This window comes from Hippoglossus hippoglossus, chromosome 16 (assembly GCF_009819705.1).
Source record: "Hippoglossus hippoglossus isolate fHipHip1 chromosome 16, fHipHip1.pri, whole genome shotgun sequence".
In the NCBI taxonomy this organism is placed as follows: Eukaryota; Metazoa; Chordata; class Actinopteri; order Pleuronectiformes; family Pleuronectidae; genus Hippoglossus; species Hippoglossus hippoglossus.
The window spans coordinates 13,254,984-13,278,542 of record NC_047166.1 but is presented as its reverse complement, the minus strand read 5'-3'; the positions used below and the strand labels follow the sequence as shown (position 1 = coordinate 13,278,542).

Below are 23,559 nucleotides of genomic sequence, written 5' to 3'. Positions count from 1 at the left end.
GGCAATCACAGGGTCATTCAGAATACAATGTGGAGATAGAGAGAGTATCACAGTACACAAAAACTAACAGCTGCGTATTGAAATGACTATAATACAGTCACAGTATGTTACGGAAAAGGAAAATTATTTACTGCATGCTTTCATGTTTCATAGCGGTATAAAGATATTTCAGAGCTTACAGTCTTTTTGTTTTGAATTCATGACGTTCATGTGTGACATCATTTGAACTGACCACATGATCCCCTTCTAAAAATCGGAACACTACAGACTTTACATTTGTGTAAAGGAAGTATTCAGCTACAGCTACAATAAAAGACCTGTTTCACAAACATACTGTACATAACATATTGTAGTAGAGTAGTTCTCAGTATCACAATATATCACGTGTCAATCGTGCAACTTTGCAACAAGTTTGAAAAGCCACTCTTAAGGCGCAGTCACACAAACGCAAATGTATCGGTGGTGAACCTGCGATATTCACTTCGCATTTGCGTGTGTGTGACGTGGCTCTTACACTGCAAACCAGCTCTTGTGCAATATCACAAACAATGGATGCACATTTTAAATTAGCCATTCACGTAATTCCTCTTGCAACAATTGAAAACATGCAAACATAAAAAAAAAAAACTATTTTACACAGAATCACACGTGGAAGTGAGTGCGCCCAACTCTCATTAGTTAATGCTGAAGCGGATTAATTAGCCAGGGGGATAATCTCAGAGACGGCGTATTAGTTTTGTCAATGTGTGTTCTACAAATTTCCAGGGACACAATTAAGAGGATCAGCTCGCTCTCAGGTCAGCAAATCTGATTAAGGGAGCAAAGAGCTTCCCTCAGGAGACGATAATGTGTCAGGTAGTTAGATGTCTTCCTCCGAACCATTAGACTGAGAGGAAGCACTTTCTCGTTAAAATGAACAGAAACACTACTTTTTAATTTTTTTCTCCAGGAGGCAGTGTTTCCTGGTGCGTCGTGAAGAAAATTCTGTTCACTTTTTTTCCCCCCGTTGTCATCACAAGACAAAGTGAGTGCAGTGAGGGGGCGGGAGGAGTGCAAACGTTTGTTGAATCTTGAAGAGAGGGAGAGGACAGCTCATTCATTCCGTGGCAAACTCGAGACAGTGTAGGATGAAAAAAATTAATAAAAAGATGGAGATAATAATAATCATTGTGAAGGTGGTGATGAAGGGGAGAGGGGTGGGGGGGTGGGGTAGAGTCACTGCATTCCTGCACCCACCTGCACAGGGGCAGTGAGATTTATTAGTGTGGGCTCTACGATGTGGGACTCGGCATGAATCTTGCTCAGGCGCTCTCTCAGCTCAGAGTTCTGGGCTAAAGCCTGGAAAAATAACCAGTGTAAACATCAAATATAGTGGACACCCGACATAACACGGAACATCATCATTTAGATTTACAACAGAGACATATGTGCAATCATAAACATGTGTTATCACATCAGCAGGAGGCAGTGAGAGCCCAAGTGATGTGACTTACCAGGTGTGAGAGAGATAGATAGATAGATAGATAGATAGATAGATAGATAGATAGATAGATAGATAGATAGATAGATAGATAGATAGATAGATAGATAGATAGATAGATAGATAGATAGATAGATAGATATTTAGATAGATAGATATTTCAGAAGTACTGAAGTATGTGTATACTGTATGGAGGCTATGCAGTCAAATAGTTAATACCATAAGAGGTGGACAGTGTAAAATGATTATGATGCAAGAATACTGAACTTAAAAATAACCACTACTAAAATACTACACTTAAGTGAGAAAAACATCACCTGAAACCAGAGATATTGTGCATAGGGGCTAATATAGGAAGTAACAAACATATGTTAATATGGCTTGATAAGGTGTGAGAGGCTGCCTCATGCCCAAGAAGAAGAAGAAGAAGAACAAGAAGTCGTCATGACAGTGAAGGTGTGTGACTAGAGACAGAAAATAGAAAGAGACTCAGGGTGGGAGGCACCAGCCGCTGGAAACATGACTGTTGAACGTGGTCATGTTGAAGTGGGTCGAACACATCACACCAGCAGCTAGTGATTCCTCTAAAAGACTCATCAATGTGTCAAACTGACAAGTGGTGTGGGAGGACGCGGCACATGAGAGTAGAGCGGAAGACTTAAAGAAAGTGGAATGTGTTTCTCTCCGTGCCTGCGTATGATGATGTGTGTAATTCACATACCGTCGCCAGCGTGTTCTTCAAACCGACAACTTGGGGCGAGGTAGGCAGACACGTTTCGTGGTCCGGACACGTCTTTAACCTCTCCCGCTCAGATGTCAGTGTACTGAGGGCCGACTTCATGGTTGCATGCACTGTGGCAACAAGAGGAGAAGCAGGGAGCTTTAGCTGCGAACCAAGTATTCATATCAGAGAGATGTAGAGCAAATCACAGTAGATCCACTGAAAGTCTATCACACACAAGTGAAATTTTGATTATCTCCCGTCGCTCAGCAGGCTGCCATCTTTGTTTAATGACAGTAATTTTCCCACGCCTTTCGTAATCGGTGCTTGGGAAGATACATTACATGAAAATGCTGTTAAAATTAAAAAAACAAAAAATTAATCAGTTAGGGCTCATCACACATCCTTATCTTCATAATTTCGAGTGTGCAATTTAAATGCATTGACAGCTATTCCCAGGAGCGACGTTAAAATCGTGATATCATTATGTAAAACACAGATCATCCTCATTATTCCGTGTCAAGCATCTAGTATCTGAATATGAATTTTCTCGGAGGAGAAGGCAGAAAACTAAATTAGTCCCACACGAAGCAATTCTGTTTACAAAAGAGATTTTTAATCCTCTGTGGTTTACAAAATGCAAACGTCTCACGCGGTAACAGCGAGGGGATGCTGACAGGGAACATCGTCCGAATTTGAATGAATGAAAACTGAGACTGACAGTTTATCAGTAATTAACAGCTGCATGCTTGCACCACTGTCACTTCTATTCTGTTCAGTGCAGACAACACATGGCCAGTGCTATCGTACTTGCAAAAAAGACAGAGAGAGTTTGTAAAGTATTTTTTTTTAATCTTGAGTTTGTCGTACGTACCCATCAAAACCAATCTGCTCATTAAAATCATTCACTCACAGTTGGTGGCGATACGGCAGAAGTCCTCCTGGAGCTTGGCCACATCAAAAGGAGAATCTAGTGACTCAGTGTCGGCTTTGTCATTAGCGAGTGCGGCGGAGGAGAGGTTGGGGTTAGAGGCATGGAGGCGGATAGAGCTGGAGGAGATGCAGCTGGGTACCTACATGAAAGAAGAGCAAATAAATCCAAGAGGGCCAGACACACACCAAAAAAAGTATGATCCCTCTTCATTGTCATATTGTCTACCTGCAGCGTTGCTTTTACGTCTTTGTTGTAGTTTTTATTCCGCCATTTCTTTGGAAGTCTCTTCTCCTTCTTAGGGCTGTCAAATGTAGATGTCTGGTGAACAATAAAGACGACACTCGTAAGTATTTTCAGAGAATATTATTCCACAACTGGCAGTGCATGATGGAGAGAAAGGATAAAAGAAGAGAAAAGAGAAGTTACTTTGCATAAAAGTGAGAGTCTTCTACTGCTTTGGATGTGGTTTATTTACTGTGCTGGTACTTTAGACTATAAAATGTTGAATTGTGATAAAAGATCCAAATAAAGGGAACCAGAAAGAAAGGGAGCGCTGACCTGCAGGGCTTGGATAGATGGAGCAGAATAGGTTCGATGGAGGACTTCCATACTCTGAAGCAGGTGGTTGAGCTCCAGCAGGTAGGCGTCACAGACTGACAGGTCTGTTCAGGGCAGGGAAAAGATCCACACGGAGGAAAGAAGATTAAGAGAGAAACAGAAACAGAATCAACGCTTTGTGTCCCTGGACTTGATTAAGGATTTTCAAACTTTCTGGTTTAAAAAGACATAGCTTCCCATTTAATATATAGGGAAAGTGTATATACCATAAGGATTCAAATGAAGAAAACAGGGGCGAACAGTGTATCAGTAATCAACAGCTTCTTTCTGTATAAACAACACTGTGAGAGATTTATTGTAAGTACCAGCATCTGACAAGCATACAAATGAATTGAATGAATAGAAGAACGGCCCTGTTGTTGTATGCCTCCGCCAACCAGTGCGGTTTAAGTCTACAGACTCACATAAGGTCACTGTGACCTTTGACCAATCTTTTCTAATTAGCTTTGAGTCCCAGTGACAAACGGTCAAAATTGGAAGAAATTCCCTGTAGACAGATATTGTGTTCAAGAGGCCTAAAACGTGTGGAGTGAGGTCACCCTGACCTTTGACCACTCAAATCTAATCAGCTAGTCTGTGAGTCAACAATTGTGCGTAATGACTCTCTGGCGGTGTCCCTGAGATTTCCCATTCACGAGGCAAAAACATTTCTTTTGTGAGTTCACAGCAAAACCTTAACTGTAATTCAGAGTCACTGAAAAACAAGACAAACCTTCACAAACAAATAAGCACTTCTGCAACCTTTCAGCTGCAGCCTCTGTATAGGTATGTATTTAATAATGATTCTTAACAAAACCCCAACTTGAAAAAACGATACATATATCATATAACTTCAATAAAAGTGCAGATGATTTCATGATGTTCAACCAGTGGTTTTAGTTTGTGGTCACTGAATCTCCACCAAATCAGGTTTGCCAGAAGTCGTATAAAATGATGTCAAAGAAGTGAGAGGTGCATCACATACTCGATTCACAGGGGGCAGCTGTGTGGTCTCACCTTGGGAGCACTTGTCCATGTCATCTGATGACTGGAGCCAGGCTGTAACTTTGGCCTGGCTGTTGCAGCTTACAGGGAAGGCTCCGACAGAATGCACTGTGGACTGTCTTTGTATAGACATGCACTGCAATAGCAAACAAAAACAAAGAGCAGAACAATCACTGTGAGTTATTGGGTAAGACATGTAAACAGCATTTTCTGATTAACTTAAGCCAAATAGGGTCATACTGGGGATAAGAAATAATAGAATTAAGAAACATGGAGCATTGTGACCTTAGTCGCATTATGTAGACATGTATACGTCTTAATTTAATTATAACGTCCTATTGGAGTTTTCACAGCATTTTGTGATATTGACATACAGCAGTTACCAACTGCTTGACGATGCATGTTCTGGTTTCGAGAGCAGGATGTAAGAACAGCAAGGAGATTTTGCAAAATTTAAAAGAAAACAATCAACAATAGCTTCATGCATTATTTCAGGTTGGGTTTTTTAAATTCTGGCAGAAACATCAGACGTAGTGGACGTAATGTTGAAGTGCGTCATTATCAGACTATGCTCTGTAACATGTAAACGGTAATATGAATGGAAATATTCTATTAGCAACACAAGTAAACATCATAATCAGAGTCATGTTTTATTCAGAATCAGGTCAACAGTCAGATTCTTGGCGTCCATCTAAGCGCAGTCACTGACAACCATAAGCAGAGAGACAGAGGAAAGCATTTACGGACCACATACTTTTCATTGGCCGTATGCTGTGTAATGGAGATGTTTACCTTTCTGAGAGAGGCACTCTTGGCCAAGCTGGGGGAGTTGGGCGACTTGGGGGAGGAGTAATGAGGGTAGTAGAAGGATTTCTCATTAGGGTACATGGCAATCTCATTCTGCCGATAGAGCCGATGGTGGCGCAGCTTGGACACCCATTCGTCAAACAGCTCCTGTGACTTAATCTGCAGAGCAGATACCACAATCAGAAAGTAACACAAGTATGGTGACGCATGAGGTCATTTTAAAGTCGTTCCAACGTAGACAGCTGTTCCAGGAACTCACAGGCAATAATCTAAATAATCCATGTTTTACCATCTTTTCCTGTAAGACAGTGGGGGAGATGCCTTATATTTATTAGCCTTGCAGTTTACCTTAAGGTGATAGATGTTTTCCTCGGCATCAAGATCGATGCACTTGGCTTTCTTCTTAATGGCCATGACAGAGAGACCCACATCAATGCGGCCGTGCAGTTTCCCTTTCTCAATCTGCCAACACATGTCAACACATGGTGCTTTAAACATACCGGAGGAGACACAGAATGCTGCTCAGTTATTTTGTGCTGAAAGCAGCAGTAACAGTCCTCTATCTGCTCAGACCTGGCCAGGCAGACTTTCTGAATGGCTATACAATGACTAGAGAATTATACGAGATTGACATTGCACTGTGTGACTCCCTTCAATGACCAGGAGACTGTGAGGGAATTTCATTTACTGGCAGAGAGCGCAGTACAACAAGAGACACAAAGGGTCCCACGTGGAAGGCAGCCGGCAGGCGTCTGTACTCACGTCAGCACTGCACTTGCCGTACTTCAGGATGCCCTTGTCCAGGAAGAAGTATCTCTGTGGGGAGAAAGAGGGACGATGAGCCGATGAGATGTAGCTGGGATGATGATATACAACATCCCTGACAGCACAAGTCTGAAGTCACTGTTGTGAGTGATCATGACAGAGTCAGCCTCGTGTGTGTTGTTAGTGTCTCTGCTGCAGCGTTGAGGGATCTTCTCCAGTGTCAGATCATCTTATTGCCACACTGTGATATTGCAAATAGTTGATATGATCTGAGGAGTGGAGCCCAAACGCTGTGGGGTTCTGGGGCCGATACAGATAACAGACGGTAAAACAAATCTGATATCGATACATTGGCCGATATCTTTTTAAAAAAATTTTATTCCTGAGACGTCGTTATCAAACCCTTGATATTTTACAGCTTTAGCAAAATCTCTTTTATAAATAACCACACATTAAAAAAAAAATATATGGGCTATCGATGATCCCTCTGTCCACCGTCGGTTGCCGAGATCATCGAGAGATGTTTTTCATCCCAGCCTCATCTCTTCCATCTGCCTCCCTATCCTACTTCCTGCTGTCATCTTCCTCCTCCTCAGTTCTCTTTGTAAATCCTTTCTCTACATTGTCAGAGTCAGACTCTTTACAGCACCACGACCTGCAAAGCTCTGACTGTAAGTCAATACTAAATGTATACGGCTCTATTAACCAACAGACCATCAGCTAATGCATCTGAGAGGAACACTGAGCCTTGGAGACAGCATCATCCCAGTGAAAGCTTTTAGACGCCACGTGAAGCGCCTCTGACCCGGGGCACATGTGACTCCTCTGCGGATGAAATCATCTACAGCAGAAACTCATTCAATTACTTCAAAACGTAAATGAGTCACGTCAACAGATTTATTTATTTTTTGCGTTTGAAAGCAACCTGGACCGTGTTCGGTAAAACCCGGGAAATGGAAATGACATCAGAAAACACATCATGATGTCATCACTCTGATGAGTAGTGTAAAGTAGCCTGGGTCATTTAAAGGGATGGTTCACGGAAAAAAACACAACAAGCCTCCATACTGCTCGTATTCATATTCGACTGGAAACAAGGTAATTTACACTGTGTTTTAAGCCTAAATGTCCACTACCGGAAGAGATTGGATTTGGCTGCAACGCTGTTTACCCCTGAGACTCCGGAAGTGTTTTGTGGACTCAAACACTTCACCCACCCCTCCACCGGATTAGTGGTGAGTGGATAATGAGTGAATTTTCATTTCTCTGAAATCACAGAGGTTGGATCATACCTTATGCCAGCCCTTCATAGGCCACTTTCTCCTCTTCAGCATGTAGCCCTCCTGTTTCTGGGGCTCCAGGACGGTGCCGAAGCCTCCACGCAGACCCTCCACTATTTCCCAGCTGTCCTGTGGGCACACATTGTCTATGAAAACTCTGAGATGTACACAGACATCAGCCGACACTCAATTTATGCAGACACATGGAGATTAAAGTTGCCGTGAGGTGCAGCCGTGTATAAAGTGAATGAATCGACCACACAACAGCGTGAAGGTCAGACTCAAAAGTATATTGTAATTTTTTGCTGCTGTTGGCAGTGTTTAGATTTGTGGCCTCTGTTTCGTGAAAACGCTTCCATACAAGGGTTGGTGTCAACTGCAAATTTAACCTCATGGTCCCCACTTATTAAATTATCTTACCCGTCTAATCTCACGCTTCACAATAATAATAATTTCCTGACTGAGATTAGAACGCTCAAGTCCAAATCCCCGGCACATACAAGGATTAAGATGATATTTCATCACAGACTAATCCAGATAGCTGTGTCATGGACTTCAGCGGTGAGATTTCCAGGACGGCAGCATAAACAACATCAAAAGAGGGCTGTGTAATATCTTTGAGGACTCACTTGTGCTTCATAGCACGAAACGATTAGTTGATTTATCAGTTAGACAGAAGATTGGTCATCAATCAATTTTTGTTCAGAGAGGCAGTCCATTGATTTTCCACACAGTTTGCTCGTCACAAGCCGAGCTACTTGGCTTGTGGAAACAACCGCTTGATGTCTTTTTTGAAGTATATATATTTTTAGCACACACTGGACGAGTGGAATTTCAAAAGACTTTAAACGAGTTTACCAGGCAGAGACAAGTCTATGGCTGTGAGACAATTTCAACATAGTGGTCACACTGGATATTTCTTTATTACCTGATACACAAAAAGACCCACACAAACGTTAGTAAAGGAGCAAATGCAAAAGAGTGACATATATTTTCCTGAACATTACAACCAAACAAACTAAATACTCTTTGCACTATCAGAATTTGATTTCATCCACAAATGGGGAACTATGACAAACTATAATTGAATCTTATTGTCATTTATTTATTTTGTCATTGTCAATGTCATTTGTGTGTCAGGGAGCAAACAGGAAGTCAACCACATCCTGGAAGCCTTTAATGTGCAATGAGTTTCACTGAGGAAAATTAGAATGTAATATTACGGCCATCGTCTGCTGCAATTTTAAACTAGTATCTAGTCATTTTGATCTTCCTGAGCAGTTTCACAGTAGACAGAAGAGAGTGTGGAGTATCATGTGCGACAAAGATCACCAGCTAAAATCCATTATTACATATATAAGCTCACATGGATGCATCCTTTTAAAAGTCTATCTTTCACAAATGCAAAATATTCCCTATCCTTGCCATCCAAGGACGAGGCTTTGCCGCTCTCCTCTGTTTTGTTACCTCCATGGAGAAGGTTATGTTTTCACCCGTGTCTATTGGTTTGTTTGTTAATTTATTTATGAACAGGATTTTATGCAAATACTACCAAACCAATTTCCACCAAACCTGGTGGAGGGATGAGATCTGGGCCTGGAGAGAACAAATTCAATTTAGATGCAGATTAAATGGCGAATCAAGGATCTTTTCTTTTTACTGTCAGAACGAGACCATCATGTTTGATGAACGTTTGGCCTTGATGAAGGAATGTGCTCTACTGAGTGGCATTCTAGTATTCGTATAGTGATTAGTATATGTCTCTTACTATTTTCTCACTTTAAAGAGCAATTCATGAAATCACTCTTTAAGGTGTAGTTCCTTGTTTGTATGCGACAATGGTGATACACCTTATGCATCATACTGGAATTTTCCCATAGGGACAAAAACGCAAGAAAAATGGTCACGTCCCAGGTGTCAAGAAGGACTTTGGCTTCTTGGCAGACGCTTGAGGTGACTCTGTGTTTGTTATCTCAGTGCGTCCCTGACTGCTCCAGTAGGAAACAGTCCTGGCCAAACAAACTGTATCAGTCAGAGATGCTGACTGCTGGAGGTGAGGCGGCCTAAAATAAACCCTCATATCTGATGGGGTGGGGGTTGGAGGTGGTGGAGGAGGTGGAGGGGGCGTGGCTTGTGGGGCGTTTTCTCTCTCTCTCTCTCTCTCTCTCTCTCTCTCTCTCTCTCTCTCTGTCTCTCACCATCTCTCCCTGAACGCTCGTCCTAGCTCCGACAGACACAGTCACACACAGTGAGTCATATATATACCGCCCAGGCGCTTTTCTTCAAGGTCAAGGGACATTGTCTGAGAGGAAACAGTGACATAACAAGATGTCGACTTACAGGGATAAACATCAGGGTAAGAACAAAGGAAACTGGGATGTTTCAAGATAAAAATCTGTAAATAAAGAAATCGCGAAAGCGCAAAGACTGAAAACAATGGCTTGTCAGGCACACACTCATACATATCAGTCCCAAACCTGATTCTTTTCCATCAAGATCCATGGATTATTTCTTGTGAAATCCGAGAAAAAGTAGAAAAAAAGTCAGCAATGTTAGAGAAAGTTCCTGGAAATGCTGGGATCTGTGCCAACCTTTAATGGGCTCTTTATATCAATCAAATCTGAGGAGTAGTTTTTGCAGACAACCAGCAAACAAACAAAATGGACAGGGGCGAAAACATAACCTCCTTGACGGTTATAAGTGAGCGTTGTAGGTGCTCGTAGCTCAGGCTGTAGTCTCCTGTTCAAACGTTAGATGCGTTGCTCTTATCTGATCACATCTGTTTCACAACAGTTTCAAGTGATTCTTTCATAAGGAGGAAAGCGCAGCGGGGTCAAACTCAGTGAGTGAGAGAACCACAACATCGCTGACTTCATCAGTATATTTAATTAAGAATTCATGTTAGATAAGAAAATAAGATTTCTCGTTAGTAATAAAAAACTACAGTCCAAGCATGACTGAGGCTTATGAGGTGTGAAATTGCGATTTGAAGATAATATTTATTTATTTATTTGTTCGTTCAAACGTTTTTGCAGGTGAAAACACTCGTGTATGTGTTATAACCACTGGTGTCTGTGTGTCCGGCAGGGAGGACTGCACAGGAACTGTATTACTCTCATTTCCAAACAGAAAAGCTGTTGCAGGTAATGAAAAATTAATGAGTCTGCTGCCAACAGATAAGTGCTCAAGGCAAATGCAACAACAGTGTGTTCACGGTGCTGATATCTTCACTAATGTGGATGTGAGAGAACAACCTTTGAGGGGGAAAAATGCATCCTAGTGATTCAGAAGCTTTTCTACATTTTGCCACATTTGTAAAAAATGCTGCGGTCTGAGACTACAAACATCTCTGAGATAGAAAACATCTCCGTCAAGTTGGCAGATCTGAATCCTCTGTGTGTGAGATATATGACGCAGAGAGGCTGAGATGCGCTTGTCTCCTCAGGCTTGCATTTGCAAAGAACTGAATAAAGTCTCACAAGAACATGTGAGAAAAACACAAGATCTTTTCGGAAATGGAATTTGGTGTCAGGTCATTCTCCTCCCATGGCCCAGAGAAATCCCAGAGGATTGCCTGATGCTATATTTGCAATTAACAAGCTGCTTAGGGAGATAAAAAAAACAGATAATACAAACTGTCTGTCTGCGTAATACCAGGGAAATGATCTGGAAGTGTAACAAGACCACAGAGTCTAACTTCACCAGTGAGCAGTGAATGACGTGTGGCCGGATGTGCATTTGTAACGTGTGACTGGTCCTCCAGTGTCCCCAGCTGGTGTGAGTTACCTGTCGGCTGTCATGCTTGGACGAGGAGCTGCTGTTGCTGCGTGACAGGGAGGAGATCTTCTGTGACATGGCCGAACTGCGCTCCTCTGAGCCCATCTCGCTGCAGACTGGCTACGTCCGGAGTACCAGAAACATTCCTCCTGTAAACAAAGGAGTGGAGTGTAGGTCAAGAGGAGAGAGAGAGAGGACGCGGGTGGAGAAAAATGGCTTTAATAAGCAAGCCCTCTAAAAGCCCTTAGCTCTCTCTCTCTCTGACTGAAAAAGGCATTAGTTTATTCAGAGTGATTCGTTTTTTCCATCTTCATGGAGCAGAACTAAGGGACATGATGATGAAAGCTGCACAGAAGGATTCTCAAACAATCCAATCGACAGACATGAATTTCAGTGGAGACTTCAGATTTAAATCATTCATATCTTACTCGTATAGACAGAGAAGGATAATCAGAATTTATGAATCGTAAGCATTAGCTAGAAATACATGCACTCCGAGGTATTCAGAGACTTTCACTTGAGTTAAAGTAGCAATAATACATTAAAAAGTCCTTCCGCGGATTACTTTAGACCTATTATCATCAGTACAAAGTTGCTATTATAATTTATAATAATGGTTTTATGATCCCCAAACAATCGACCACCTCTGCTCTCTCTCTCTCTCTCTCTCTCTCTCTCTCTCTCTCTCTCTCTCTCTCTCTCTCTCTCTCTCTCTCGTCGGGGAAGCAACAGTCGTTAAAAGTGTGTGAATATTTTATATTAAAACCTCAAAGAAAGCTGATTTCACACGACACAGCGGCACAACCTCACTGTGGTATGAACCTTAAGTTGTCTACGATCCTCCAGTAAACCAAGAGAAGAAGAAGAAGGAGGAGAAGAAGAAGAATGGCACCAACATGTTTTCTCTTCAGGTTCATACCACTGTGATGTTGTGCTGCTGTTCCATGTGAAATCAGCTTTACACAGTCTCTGAAGGCTTTAATGTTAAGTGTTCCCACACTTGTGACGACTTGTCTCTGCTGTGTCGACAGCGATGTTTGTCTCCGAAAACATTTGCTCCAGAGAGGACGGCGTCCTCACGTGAGCTAAACAAGGCACGGGATTGGCTGATTTACTGCCACCACCCCAGGAGATGTTGCCACAACGTGTGCCGTGCATTACAACAGACCTGACTAATCGATTACTAAATTTGTTGCCAACTATTTTTATAACCGATTAAATTGATTAGTTGTTGCAGCCATAATACAAACGTTGCAACTACGGCAGCTGAGAAGGCCACTCTTTGCGTTCTTGTGTAAGAAATCTAAGGGATAGGTGATATGGGTTTAAAAATGTTTTTAATACGCTTAAAAAGAGAAGAGAGGCATATGCTGCAATCACAACAGAGCGGGTCAGCCTGCCAATCAGAGCAGGCTTCATCAGGAGAGGGCCCTTAAAGAGACAGCAGCTAAAACCAAGTGTTTCAGACGGAGGCTGAAAAGAGGAGCTGCAGCAATGAACAGTATGAGGCAAAGCAATGTGTTTTCTCAACATTAGAACATCTAAACCTTTTCAAGTAATAACCCACATTAAAATTATAAACCTGAATATGACTAAAATAGGTCTCGGTCCAGTCATTGAGCAACTAAAAAATATAAAACACAACTGTTGGTGTGCTTTGGGAAATTGTAACAGACATTTTTCAGACTAAACAACAAACAGACGACTAATTTAAAACCATGTTTTCCTCAGAAATGTACATCAATAATGAAAATAATCATCAATAATAAAGAACATACTATTAAAAATGGAGTAACAGTAGTTAGTTACTTCCCACTACTCATGTAAACTCTGTTGAATACCTACTGATGTTGTATTGACTAAACACAAACTTTTTCTTTTGGCTTCAGTATTTGAGGAGATGACAGAGTGGTGGGGGCTCATCTGACTCCACAGACAGCTCATTGACGAGTGTCACATGTAAAGATGTGAGATGAACAGTGTCACGTTATATTAACACTTCAACAGTGTGTGAAAATAATTGGGCCTCTTTTTCGAAAATGACAACCTTCAGTCAGCTGCCACACTTCACACAGTCTAATTAACGCTAATGCACTTTGAGTGGCAGTTTGTCATAAAACTGGAAAACTGGCGCCAGTCACAAGTGTTTGTGTAAATATTGTCAGTCCACATGGTAACACGCAGCAGATCATTGCTATCGGTTACACAGCAGGACAGAGTTTTTAAACCATTCTAAGGTTATTATTTTATCATGTGACCATCGGTGAGATTTGAACATATTTAATTGTTTTCCTTCTTTTGAAAAGAAGTCAGTATTTTTTGTTTAGGGCTACATTAAAATATATTCACTGTTTATTACACAAAATATTTCAATTAAATTTTGATTACATTTTACAGCGTTATAAAAAAATATCTCTCACAACATGGCAAATGCTTGCAACATTTTATACGTATAATTAAATAGGTACAAGTTAGGCTACAACTAACCAATTACCTTTTTTTGTTTTTATAATTAATTTAATAATTTACTCTCTGTCAAACAATAGTGAAAAGTTCCTCCCAGAGCCCAAAGTGCCATCTGTAAACTGCTTCTTTGTACAACCAGCAGTTCAATACAATAATGTATTTAATTTATGATAAAGTGGCAAATCCTCACATTTGAGAAGCTGTAACCAGCTACTTGATAAAATACATAAATAATAATTAAACTACCAATTTTGTATTTTCTGTCACTTTACTCACAATGTCATCAACACTTGTTAAGTATCATCAACTGTGTTCTACTATAAATCATTATTGGGCAAAGCTAAATTAAAAACATAACGGACATTTATGATTTTGTTTTTAAATCGGGCAAATTGGTAATGATAATAATGAATCATTTATTTGTCTCCTCCCATCTTCGACTGAATCAGACACGCCACGTGTTGATTACCACTTTGAAGCAGCGGCAAGGTTAATCATATTACCTGCTCTGTATCCGCAGGCTTTGTGCTGCATAATGGCCACAGCCGCTTGTGCTGTTGGAGAGACAAAAGCGTGGTCATCTGAAACCCCCCCCCCCGTCCAACACCACGCAGCGGACCACAGGCTTGGAGCTCAATTATTGCTGCATGTAATTAATCGAACCAGGACAAAAACAGACTAAGCCACAGACAATCATGATATATGACACACTAAATGTCATCCATAGTACATATCACAGCTCTCCATTGCCCATGATTTATTCATCCACTTTCCGCAGATCACACCAGCTACTATATGAAGGTCTCTCACCCTGCCACCCTTCGGGGAACCCTTTCATCTGATACAGCAACACCACTTCTCAGGCTTTCATCATGGTGACAGGAGCATTCGACGTCAGAGCTCCAGTAATTACCCTTTCTCACAGAGCTCATTGGCGGCAATAAAGAAGTGCAGTAAGTGACTGCGATAAAACCGTATTAAATTACAGAGGAGCTGTGATTGAGGTTACTGTTAGTATGGATTTTTACTTCACTTGACGGCTGCTGCTGTCATTTACAAACTGAGCAACACGAGTGAAGGAGCTGCAGCAAACATGGACAGCGAAAGTCGAACATGCAGAGCAACATACACGTCTGGTAAAAACACGTTCGCTGACAGACGATGAATGCTGAGTGTGTTTGTCCAGTGTGTTGGGGACAAAGAAGCAGAAAGGATCACATGGACAATGACAGCTACAGGACAAAAGATAAACACAGGCCCCAAGGAAAGTTCGACTGCCATCATGGTGGCCTCCTTTTCATATATGTGTACATGAACACACGCAAAAAATATGCACATGTGCAGGTGCATTTACACAAAAACAAACGAGTGCAAGGTTTTGTGATAAGTAGGAGTAATCTAATGAAGGCAGACACTAAAACAATAGAAAATATAAAATCTGCTGTCTTCTGCTGCAGGAAACCTGCTGACTGCTATAAAAAAATAATTAAAAAAAGTCTTTAAAGATGGCACTGACCTTTACAGACAATGATCGTGACTCATGTCCCATTAACTTAAATATCTGCCGGGCTGTGTGGACAAAATCCACATACTGATACACATGACAGCATAATCCCAATGTGTATAAATTGAAAAATCACAAAGAAGAAGGTCAAGCTCAAATTTCTTGGCTAAATAGTTGAATAGTTCTCACTTCACTGATAATATTTAGTGTAGTAACGGGATCGCAAGATCTAACTGAATCGACAATATCTGACTATCCTAGGTGGGAAAAAGACAAAGAAAATTTATAAAATATTATACGTCTACAAGAATACAAGCTGTACTTTATCATCACTATTCATTTCTCAGGCCGTATTTAGCCTGTAACCCCTTTGTTAGAGGAAGTGATATACATGCAAATGCTCTTGACAGAGTGTGGAGAAAAGGCTAAATGGTTTGTGAAGAGGTGAGTGACACCCTTGGATATCCCAGTGTGGGTGGGACACATGGGGGAGACCGAGGTGGAGCAACGCCATAAAACTTGCTGTTCCGATTTTTATTCACTCAGCAGCATCTTCTTCTAATTGTAGAACAACTCGAGAACCTCCCTCAGACTGAAGGAACCCAGAAAGAAACCAAGCAAGTGACTGTAGTGGCTCTGGGGATGGAACCATCACTGTGTAGGTTGGTCCGCCTCTTTGGTCCAGAATGAAATCTCTCAACAGCTATTGGCTGGGTTACCATGAAACTTGGCCGTCATGACTCCCAGGCGACATATTACACAGACTTTGTTGGTCCCCTGACTTCTCCTTTGGTGCCACCATGACGTCAAATTTTCGAATTACCCAGAACTTTGGTTGATTACTAACAACTTGCAAAACTGGCGGCAGCAGTGTACTTTGTGTGTTAACTGTTTTTAGGGTGTTTTGAATTTTCTAGTAGAGAGCAAACAAGTCAATAAGGACAAGAGAGATGCGGGACAAGATGCAACTGAGACCGCAACCATTGATAATTTGTATTATTGACTAACCTTGATAACGGTCTGTAAAGTACAAGAAAATCAGGACAAATATCTGGCTTTTTTGTGTTCAAATTGTTTGTTTTGTTTTACATACTGAAACAGTGCATCACACAAGACACAGAAAAGCAAAGGATACTTTTACAAGCAGGAAAATGCTTGTATAATTACTCAAAGATAATCAAAACAGTTAACCATCAATTCTCTGCTGATCAACCAATGTTTTCAGCTCCACATGCAACAGCAGACACTGAGTCGTGCTGCAGTTACATGGTCAAGTGTCTTGACTCATCAGGATCCTTAATGACAACGTATTCCCATCACAAGTAATCATGTAATTCCAATGTGTACGGTTATGGGCAAAAACCAGAATGTCTAATGACTATCAGGAAGTGTTTGAGGAAATGGTTCCGATTCACGAGGTGAGAGAGATGAGATTTAATAGGCATATATTATATTATGGTTGGTTTGAGGTGTATCAGAGCACAGTCAGCAGCAAGTCCTTACTCACTGCAGTTATCGATGCTTAATGTCCTTTAGAGCCGCACTAACTAGATTGACAGACGCTGAAAGGCCTCCATCATATTCTGCAGTTCATGTTGCAGATGTTCCTCGGCCCCTCCACTGTCTCCACAGTCTGCCAAAGGGACTGACAAGCCTAACAAGCTCTAAGGCATCATTAGGATGTGACCCCCCCCCCCCCCCCCCCCCCCCCCCCCCGCCGCCGCCGCCGCGCAGCTTTCTGAGGAAATGGATTCATGTTTGCGAAAAAATGATAGCACTTAAGCTCCGATTGGCAGCTGATGCTCCGCAGTAATTCAAAGAATTTGGGTGGGAAGAGGGAACAGACTCTAAAACACACTCCCACTGCGAAGAAGAAAACAAGCGAACTCATTTTAGGAGAGACGTGACACTGCTGGAGATCAGTGATGAAGAGTGAAAGTGTTGCCTGAAGCTGCCCTCGAGGCACAGCCCCCGGTGAAAAACCAGTCATCTTGAACTATAGATAGATCCTTGACTCTGACCAAGCTGAGAAGATGATATTTAGATAGATGCACAAAGGTTCACATAATCCCTTAAAGGATATTTCGTATATAAATTCCCGCTGGGAGATTTGCCCCACAATTTTATAAGGCGTATGTTTCTGTATAAAGCAAACAAATACGTGGGAAAGACTATAATAAGAATAATGAGTCTTTTTATCTTGACTGATGAAACCTAATTATTTACTTTGCAGAAAATCAATGTTGATTTAAAAGGCTTGTAAAGTGCAAATATCGCCCTAAGCTTCTCTTTTGGTATTTTAATTATTTTTTTTTTTTACCTCTGGAACTATCTGCCTACACTTGACAAAACAAATGGCCTCTGCATTTCCCGCACGCCCAACATGGTGTTATGGTAACCACCTTATCTCTGCTGTCCACCGGCCTTTCTCTGACAGCTCATTCCTCTTAATGCAGAGCTTCAAGCAAGCGGCTACAAAACAAACTTTGGCAATTCTGATGAAATGTCGTCCACCCATCAATCTGGATAAATCCGAATCCGAATCTCATGCTTCATTTTGATTGTGTTTAATTTCCCTCCGCAGGATAAACTTCATCAGTGCTCAGTTTGTCCCGAGCTCCGGATTATTGTTCCTGTTTGTTTGCTTTGGAAACGTCACACTCATTAAGAGCATCGTCTGACGCCCTCTACCCACTAAAGGGGACACATTTGCTGCATCTAAAAGTTACCACTTTAATAACAGAAATCGTGCATTACCCCGCTGAGACGATGCCACTTAGTCTTGGTTGGGTCATTAATGAAACAGAGAAATACAGAGAGAGAGAGAAATAAGGAGTGAGGAGGAGGAGAAAGGCAGAAAACTATATTCTCCCTTTGGCCACATTGACATCATTATTGAGATTTAGTACTGCAATATATCTGCTTTTAATTATTAAATACACTTCTTTACTTTGGCAGCATTAACAAGCTGAAGTTATGATTAAATTCAACATCATGATACGATTCTGTGTAATATGAGTGTGTTTGACATTTTGGGAAATAAGTGCTGGATGATAAAGATAAATACGTTTTTAGTATTTATTTAGTTGGAAATACCAGCCAACAAGTAATTATATAATAATTACCACAACCAATCAGCCTGAGCTACACATTTCCATTTCCAATTTGTATGCTAAGCTAACTGTATGCTAGCAGTAGCTCCATTCTAACCATACAAACATTAGAGTGGTATAGCTTAGCATGAAGACACAGCTAGCCTAGCTCTGTAATAACAGCCCTTTATCTTTGAATGAGTCTGCTAGCTAACCTTTCCAGTTAATTAACTTTATTTAGTTAGCTGGAAAGGTTAGCTCACAACTAATTACTTCAATCCATAAAATATTTCCTAATCAAACAGAACTCAGACAGGAAATAGTTTGGTATAAAAACCCTTCATATGATTACAAACAGTTTTTTTTTTGTAATTTAATTTACACTTAAGTTGAATAAACAAGATATAAAGTTTAATTAAGGTGGCTTTACAGAGGCTGTAAATCATGTTTCCAATCTTTATGCTAAGCTAAGATAACTTAGCTGCTAGCAGTGTAGCTTCACATTGACCACACAAACATTAGAGTAAAATTGATCGTCTCATCTAACTCCAAAAAAGAACGCCAATCATTTCTGAAAATGTCAAACTGTATGGCTCTATAGTTGAAGGCCTTTCAAAATTTTAGGCAAAACTGCCCGTTTTCATTTTTCAGAAACTCATTCACACAGAGAAACATTTCCCCCAGTTGATTTCACCTAATAGACACCATTTCTAAAGACTGACGACCATCTAGTTTCTTCAGCGGCGAACACAGACAGTTGAGAGCACTCTCATCAACGGTGTCTCATTCTTTTCTGGACGCAAACTCCGTGAAACGATGATCACAACAACATTAGCATACATGGGCTCTGATCGGAGGAATAAGAGGAGAACACAAGTGGCTAAAATCGAAATGCAGTATTTCTTTGATTGTGTCATTCAAAGGTGATGTGTTTCGAGTTTCAGATCAGGTTCTTCAAGAGGCTCCAATCTGTCGAAGGGCAGAAGTAACACACAGCTTCTTGTCCATGTCAGAAGAGTAGAACCGTAAAGTCCTGAAAGTCTCTCTCTCTATTTTCCAAGACTGTCACTGTATCTGGTGGATTAATTATTTTCCTTCTCCAGCCATTATGTCTGCCCTGTATTCGTCCCAAAAAAGACCTGAGCAGAGTAACTGGGAGTAGGGCAAAGAAAAAAAAATCTCTCTTCTTAAATCCATCTGCAGAATCAGGGCACCACACAAGTGTCTAGAAGTCTTTGCATATATCCTTCAAGCTCTATCTTAGGTCAGCAGGGCAGCACCCAGCAAGCCATTAGCCAGGAGACAGAACATGGCTTCATCCCAACTTGACATCTATTATTCATCAGTACATCTCTTGAGCAGGCAGGTTAATGTTTGCCAGCCCACGTTTGTTTGTTTGTGCGTGCGACCACACCTTCTCTGAATGAGGCGCACAGATGGTAATGCCGGCTCCTGATCTGCTTAAGGCGGCACGGTGAAAGGTTGCCAAGAGCGGGGTGGGGGGAGCCACTCCAAAAATCTGGCTCAACGCTGCAGAGCTTAAAATGCCCACTGCCCGCTGTAATCTTACATTTTCAACAGCATGAAAACGAGTTTGAACCTCTCTCTATATTCATCATATTCACAGCCAGAGAAAAAGCTTGCAGTTGTGATCGCAATAATAACCCAGAGGCACTTAAAGTTCCCTCTTGCTAACTTCCTGCTGCACAGGGCCTGCGTCTCTTCATTCATGTTTACTGTCTCAGATATAACAGGCTCTGTTTCTCGATCACCAAAGCCGCGAAGCATCCTGTTAATCAACCACATCCTCATCACACTCCCTTCCCTCCCACACCTCCATCCTCCCTCCCACTCTCTATCGCTTTCTCCTGTCTGCTCTGAGTGTGGCAGAGGTCCTCTCTTTTGTTAAAACATTGCAGTGTGGGGGAGCCTGACAGCCTCATAACTCAACACGCACTCATTAGGACGCAGACATCCACTGACAAAAGAGTGGGGGGAAAAGAAAAAACATGAATGCATGACATATAGCAACTATAGTGTGACAGTACGATCCAGCTGTTGCTTCCCCAAAAGATTAAACTGGTCTGATTGGGAAGCAGCATCGTGACACGATGGGTCAATTACAACATTAACATGCGTGGATTCAAAAAGGCAGAGGCCTAAAGGAGAAAAATCACAAAAAGTGGAAAGAATGTGTGACCTTTCATGTAAAGTGCCATGAGATAATATATATTATGATTTGGTGCTATACAAATAAAATTGAATTGAAACGTCTGCACCGTCTGTTACAAAGTCCTTGGAGAGCAGACACGGCATTGTCTTCCATTGCCCTCCACTTTTGGGTAGACAGAGATGACGTCAGTTACAGATACAAAGTGGTAAATGTTTCTTGAAGCTGCAATGAAATTGTGTAAGCTGTATGCAGTGTTGTGCAAGTTCACACCTCTCATGAACTAGTTCAAAGTTCAGTTCATACAAGTAAACATGAATAGTTCACGTTCATAGTTCACCATTTAAATTCTGAACTAGTTCATAGTTCAGTTCATTTCATAGTTTTAAGGTGGAAAGTGAGAATGAAAGACTTAACTTGTTTTTTAAAGAAAACTTTATCCATCACTACCCCTTGCCTTAAACTGTACTTCATATGTATCAATTCCTAAAAGAAATGTTTAAAAAAAATTTTTTTCATTATTGCTAATTTTGCCAGTTTATTTATTTATACCCTGCACGAGTTTGTCTACCTGTTGCTGGGAAATCATACCCTTGAAGGCTGCAGACAATGTGGTTTGGGTCATTTGGGGCTGTTGGCAGGGGGTCTTGGTCTTTTTTTGACTTTCAATTACTTGGAGATAACTTTTTAGGCTAGCTGGATGCTTCAGCTCCACATGCCGTTTTAAATTAGATGCGAATGAGGCTGACGTCCGGACTTGCTTTTTCAGCGCAGGACGACACAATTTGCACAGAAAGGTGAGATTTTTACTGTCGGAATCTTTATCAGACAGTGTGTAAAAATCCCGCAAATAATAATAAGGTGCATCGGATGTAGTCGCTGAGTCTGCGTCTCTGCTTTCACTTGCCATTTTTATGAGACCGAGAGCTGTCTTGGAATACGTTGCTTGTTTGGACTACATGTGTGTGCGATGAATCATGGGTAACGTAGTACGAAGTCAAGTTAGTTGGTTTAGGTTAGGCTACATCGCGGAAATTTTACGGGCACTGAGCAACGACATGGTGCAAGCATTCGATTTAGACAGCGTCTCTCCTCAGGAGAAGGAAAACATTCCGTAACGTTTTAGCTAGACCTCAGATAATATGAACGTGTTCACCGTTCAAATTTATTATTTGTCATTAAGTTGCGTTCAGTTCATCGTTCTCATAAAAATGAACGTGTTCAATGAACGCGTTCTTTTGAACTCGTTCATGCACAACACTGGCTGTATGCTAGTTAGGCTAAATATCTACACAGCTATGCTAGCAGCTATGTAACGCTGTACAGTGGTGGGTTGGGCCAAATGCTGCTAACATGCTCACAGTGACAATGCTAATGTCTGTAAAGTTATACTTCCCATGTTCATCTTGGTTTATGTTGTTAGCATGTTACCAATTAGCACCTAGTAAACTACAGCTAAGGGTGATGGGAATATGCCATTATTTATCCGGGGTCACAATCCAAAGTATTGGGTTGACCTGATGACAGATGCTAATTTAAATTAGAGGATCTCAGGAGTCAAGCTAATTGATCCTCTTGGGACATTGAACATTTATTGCAAATATCAGTCAATAGCGATCCACCCCTGTTACCCTGATATTACACTTCCAACCACTAAATGTCAACCTGGTGAAGTCATGGATTGCTAAATGATCATTAAGATGAATCCTCTGGGGAACATGAATGCCTACAAATGTATTCAACAACAATATTTGATCCTAAATGTCCAGGAGTACTGATTATTGGGTGAATCAGAGAGATGAACGGCCAATTATGTGAACTTGCATGCTAATTACTTATAAGATGCACAGCTGAGGTGGGACAGAGACACAAAACCATAAGTTTGGGCTCTTGAATATAAAAAGATAGATAAATAAATATGTAGACACGCATGTTGAAGTTTAGACAGGCAGTATAAATGCTTTTAAGAAATAGAAAGTTGTATTGAAATATTCACTTTAAGAACATTTTCATGAAATTAGACTATAATCATGTTCTTTATTATATAAATATTTATCAGGGGCTAATTACTGTAAATATGACAATTATAAAACATGTCTGACCTGCAGACATTTGTCCTGACATAAAAAAAACATCCATGTCAACTATAAATATTATTTCTGGACTTGTCGTCTACATTATTTAAGCACATCAGAGCTTCTATCTTTTAACATAGTGAACTTTTTGAATAATTTAGTCCTATAAAACAAGAGAATAACTGCGGGTCGGATAGAGCAGCTCAGTAGAAACTCGACTTTGCTCTCAGTGTGCTATTGTTTTTTAAGTTAAACGTATCTGCCGGTGCCGGTGTTGTTAAAATTTCATGCTGATATCTGGCGGTCTCTGAGGGAGCTCCCCCTCAGCCTCTCTGGTGCCTGGAGGAGGATGAAGACAGGAGCAGCACTCTGCCATTAAAAAACCATATCGCCAATGAGAACAACTGAACAAACAAAATGACGTAATGATCTTCTTCATTTAATACAAGTGAAACTCTAATACTACTATTTGTTATTTTGTTCTTGCTTCTGGAAAAAACACCTGCACTTGGCATATTTTTTATGAAAAGTTTTAAAATTAAAACTGAAAACACAGACATGGTTTGTTATGTTACTCTCTATGTTGTAAAACCACATTTACCTGTTCGCATATAAACCCACAAGAATAATTCATGGGGGTCTGCCACTTGCACGAGATGCTCACAAGAGCTGCTCTGCTCCCAGTTTATCCACTTCCTGTATTATTCACCTCTTGGTTGGTGGATACACCAAAAAACTATTTGCATCATCTTTTATTTTCAGCACAGACCCTGGAGCAACATTGCATAGATTACTGTAAGACGTACACCATTGGGATGACACTGGCTGCAAGTGACTTCAACTTTAACATGTACTGCTCTAAAGCATCAGCACAAAATTACACAAT

General features: G+C 41.0%; 1 protein-coding gene and 1 long non-coding RNA gene across 6 annotated transcripts in view; one reads left to right on the top strand and one right to left on the bottom strand.

Annotated features, from left to right (window-relative positions):
- Window positions 1–23,559, bottom strand: part of osbpl3b (oxysterol binding protein-like 3b) — a 34,036-nt gene that overhangs the window by 8,807 nt on the left and 1,670 nt on the right. For 2 of the 5 annotated variants that reach the window (XM_034610189.1, XM_034610188.1), the window contains exons 2-12: window positions 11,376–11,515; window positions 7,602–7,713; window positions 6,307–6,360; window positions 5,893–6,006; window positions 5,530–5,703; window positions 4,750–4,873; window positions 3,694–3,797; window positions 3,361–3,453; window positions 3,115–3,274; window positions 2,202–2,332; window positions 1,237–1,338 (exon numbers count right to left, since the gene is read on the bottom strand). In XM_034610189.1, the coding sequence (XP_034466080.1) occupies window positions 1,237–1,338; window positions 2,202–2,332; window positions 3,115–3,274; window positions 3,361–3,453; window positions 3,694–3,797; window positions 4,750–4,873; window positions 5,530–5,703; window positions 5,893–6,006; window positions 6,307–6,360; window positions 7,602–7,713; window positions 11,376–11,515 (1,308 nt within the window). Of the gene's footprint in view, window positions 1–1,236; window positions 1,339–2,201; window positions 2,333–3,114; window positions 3,275–3,360; window positions 3,454–3,693; window positions 3,798–4,749; window positions 4,874–5,529; window positions 5,704–5,892; window positions 6,007–6,306; window positions 6,361–7,601; window positions 7,719–11,375; window positions 11,516–23,559 lie in introns of all 5 variants that reach the window. The other 3 variants (XM_034610191.1, XM_034610190.1, XM_034610192.1) reach the window with 3 other exon arrangements.
- LOC117776371 lies at window positions 170–23,029 on the top strand. Its single transcript, XR_004616427.1, has 5 exons — window positions 170–180; window positions 6,091–6,098; window positions 14,823–14,827; window positions 21,589–21,872; window positions 23,019–23,029. It is a non-coding gene; the product is annotated as an uncharacterized LOC117776371 (long non-coding RNA).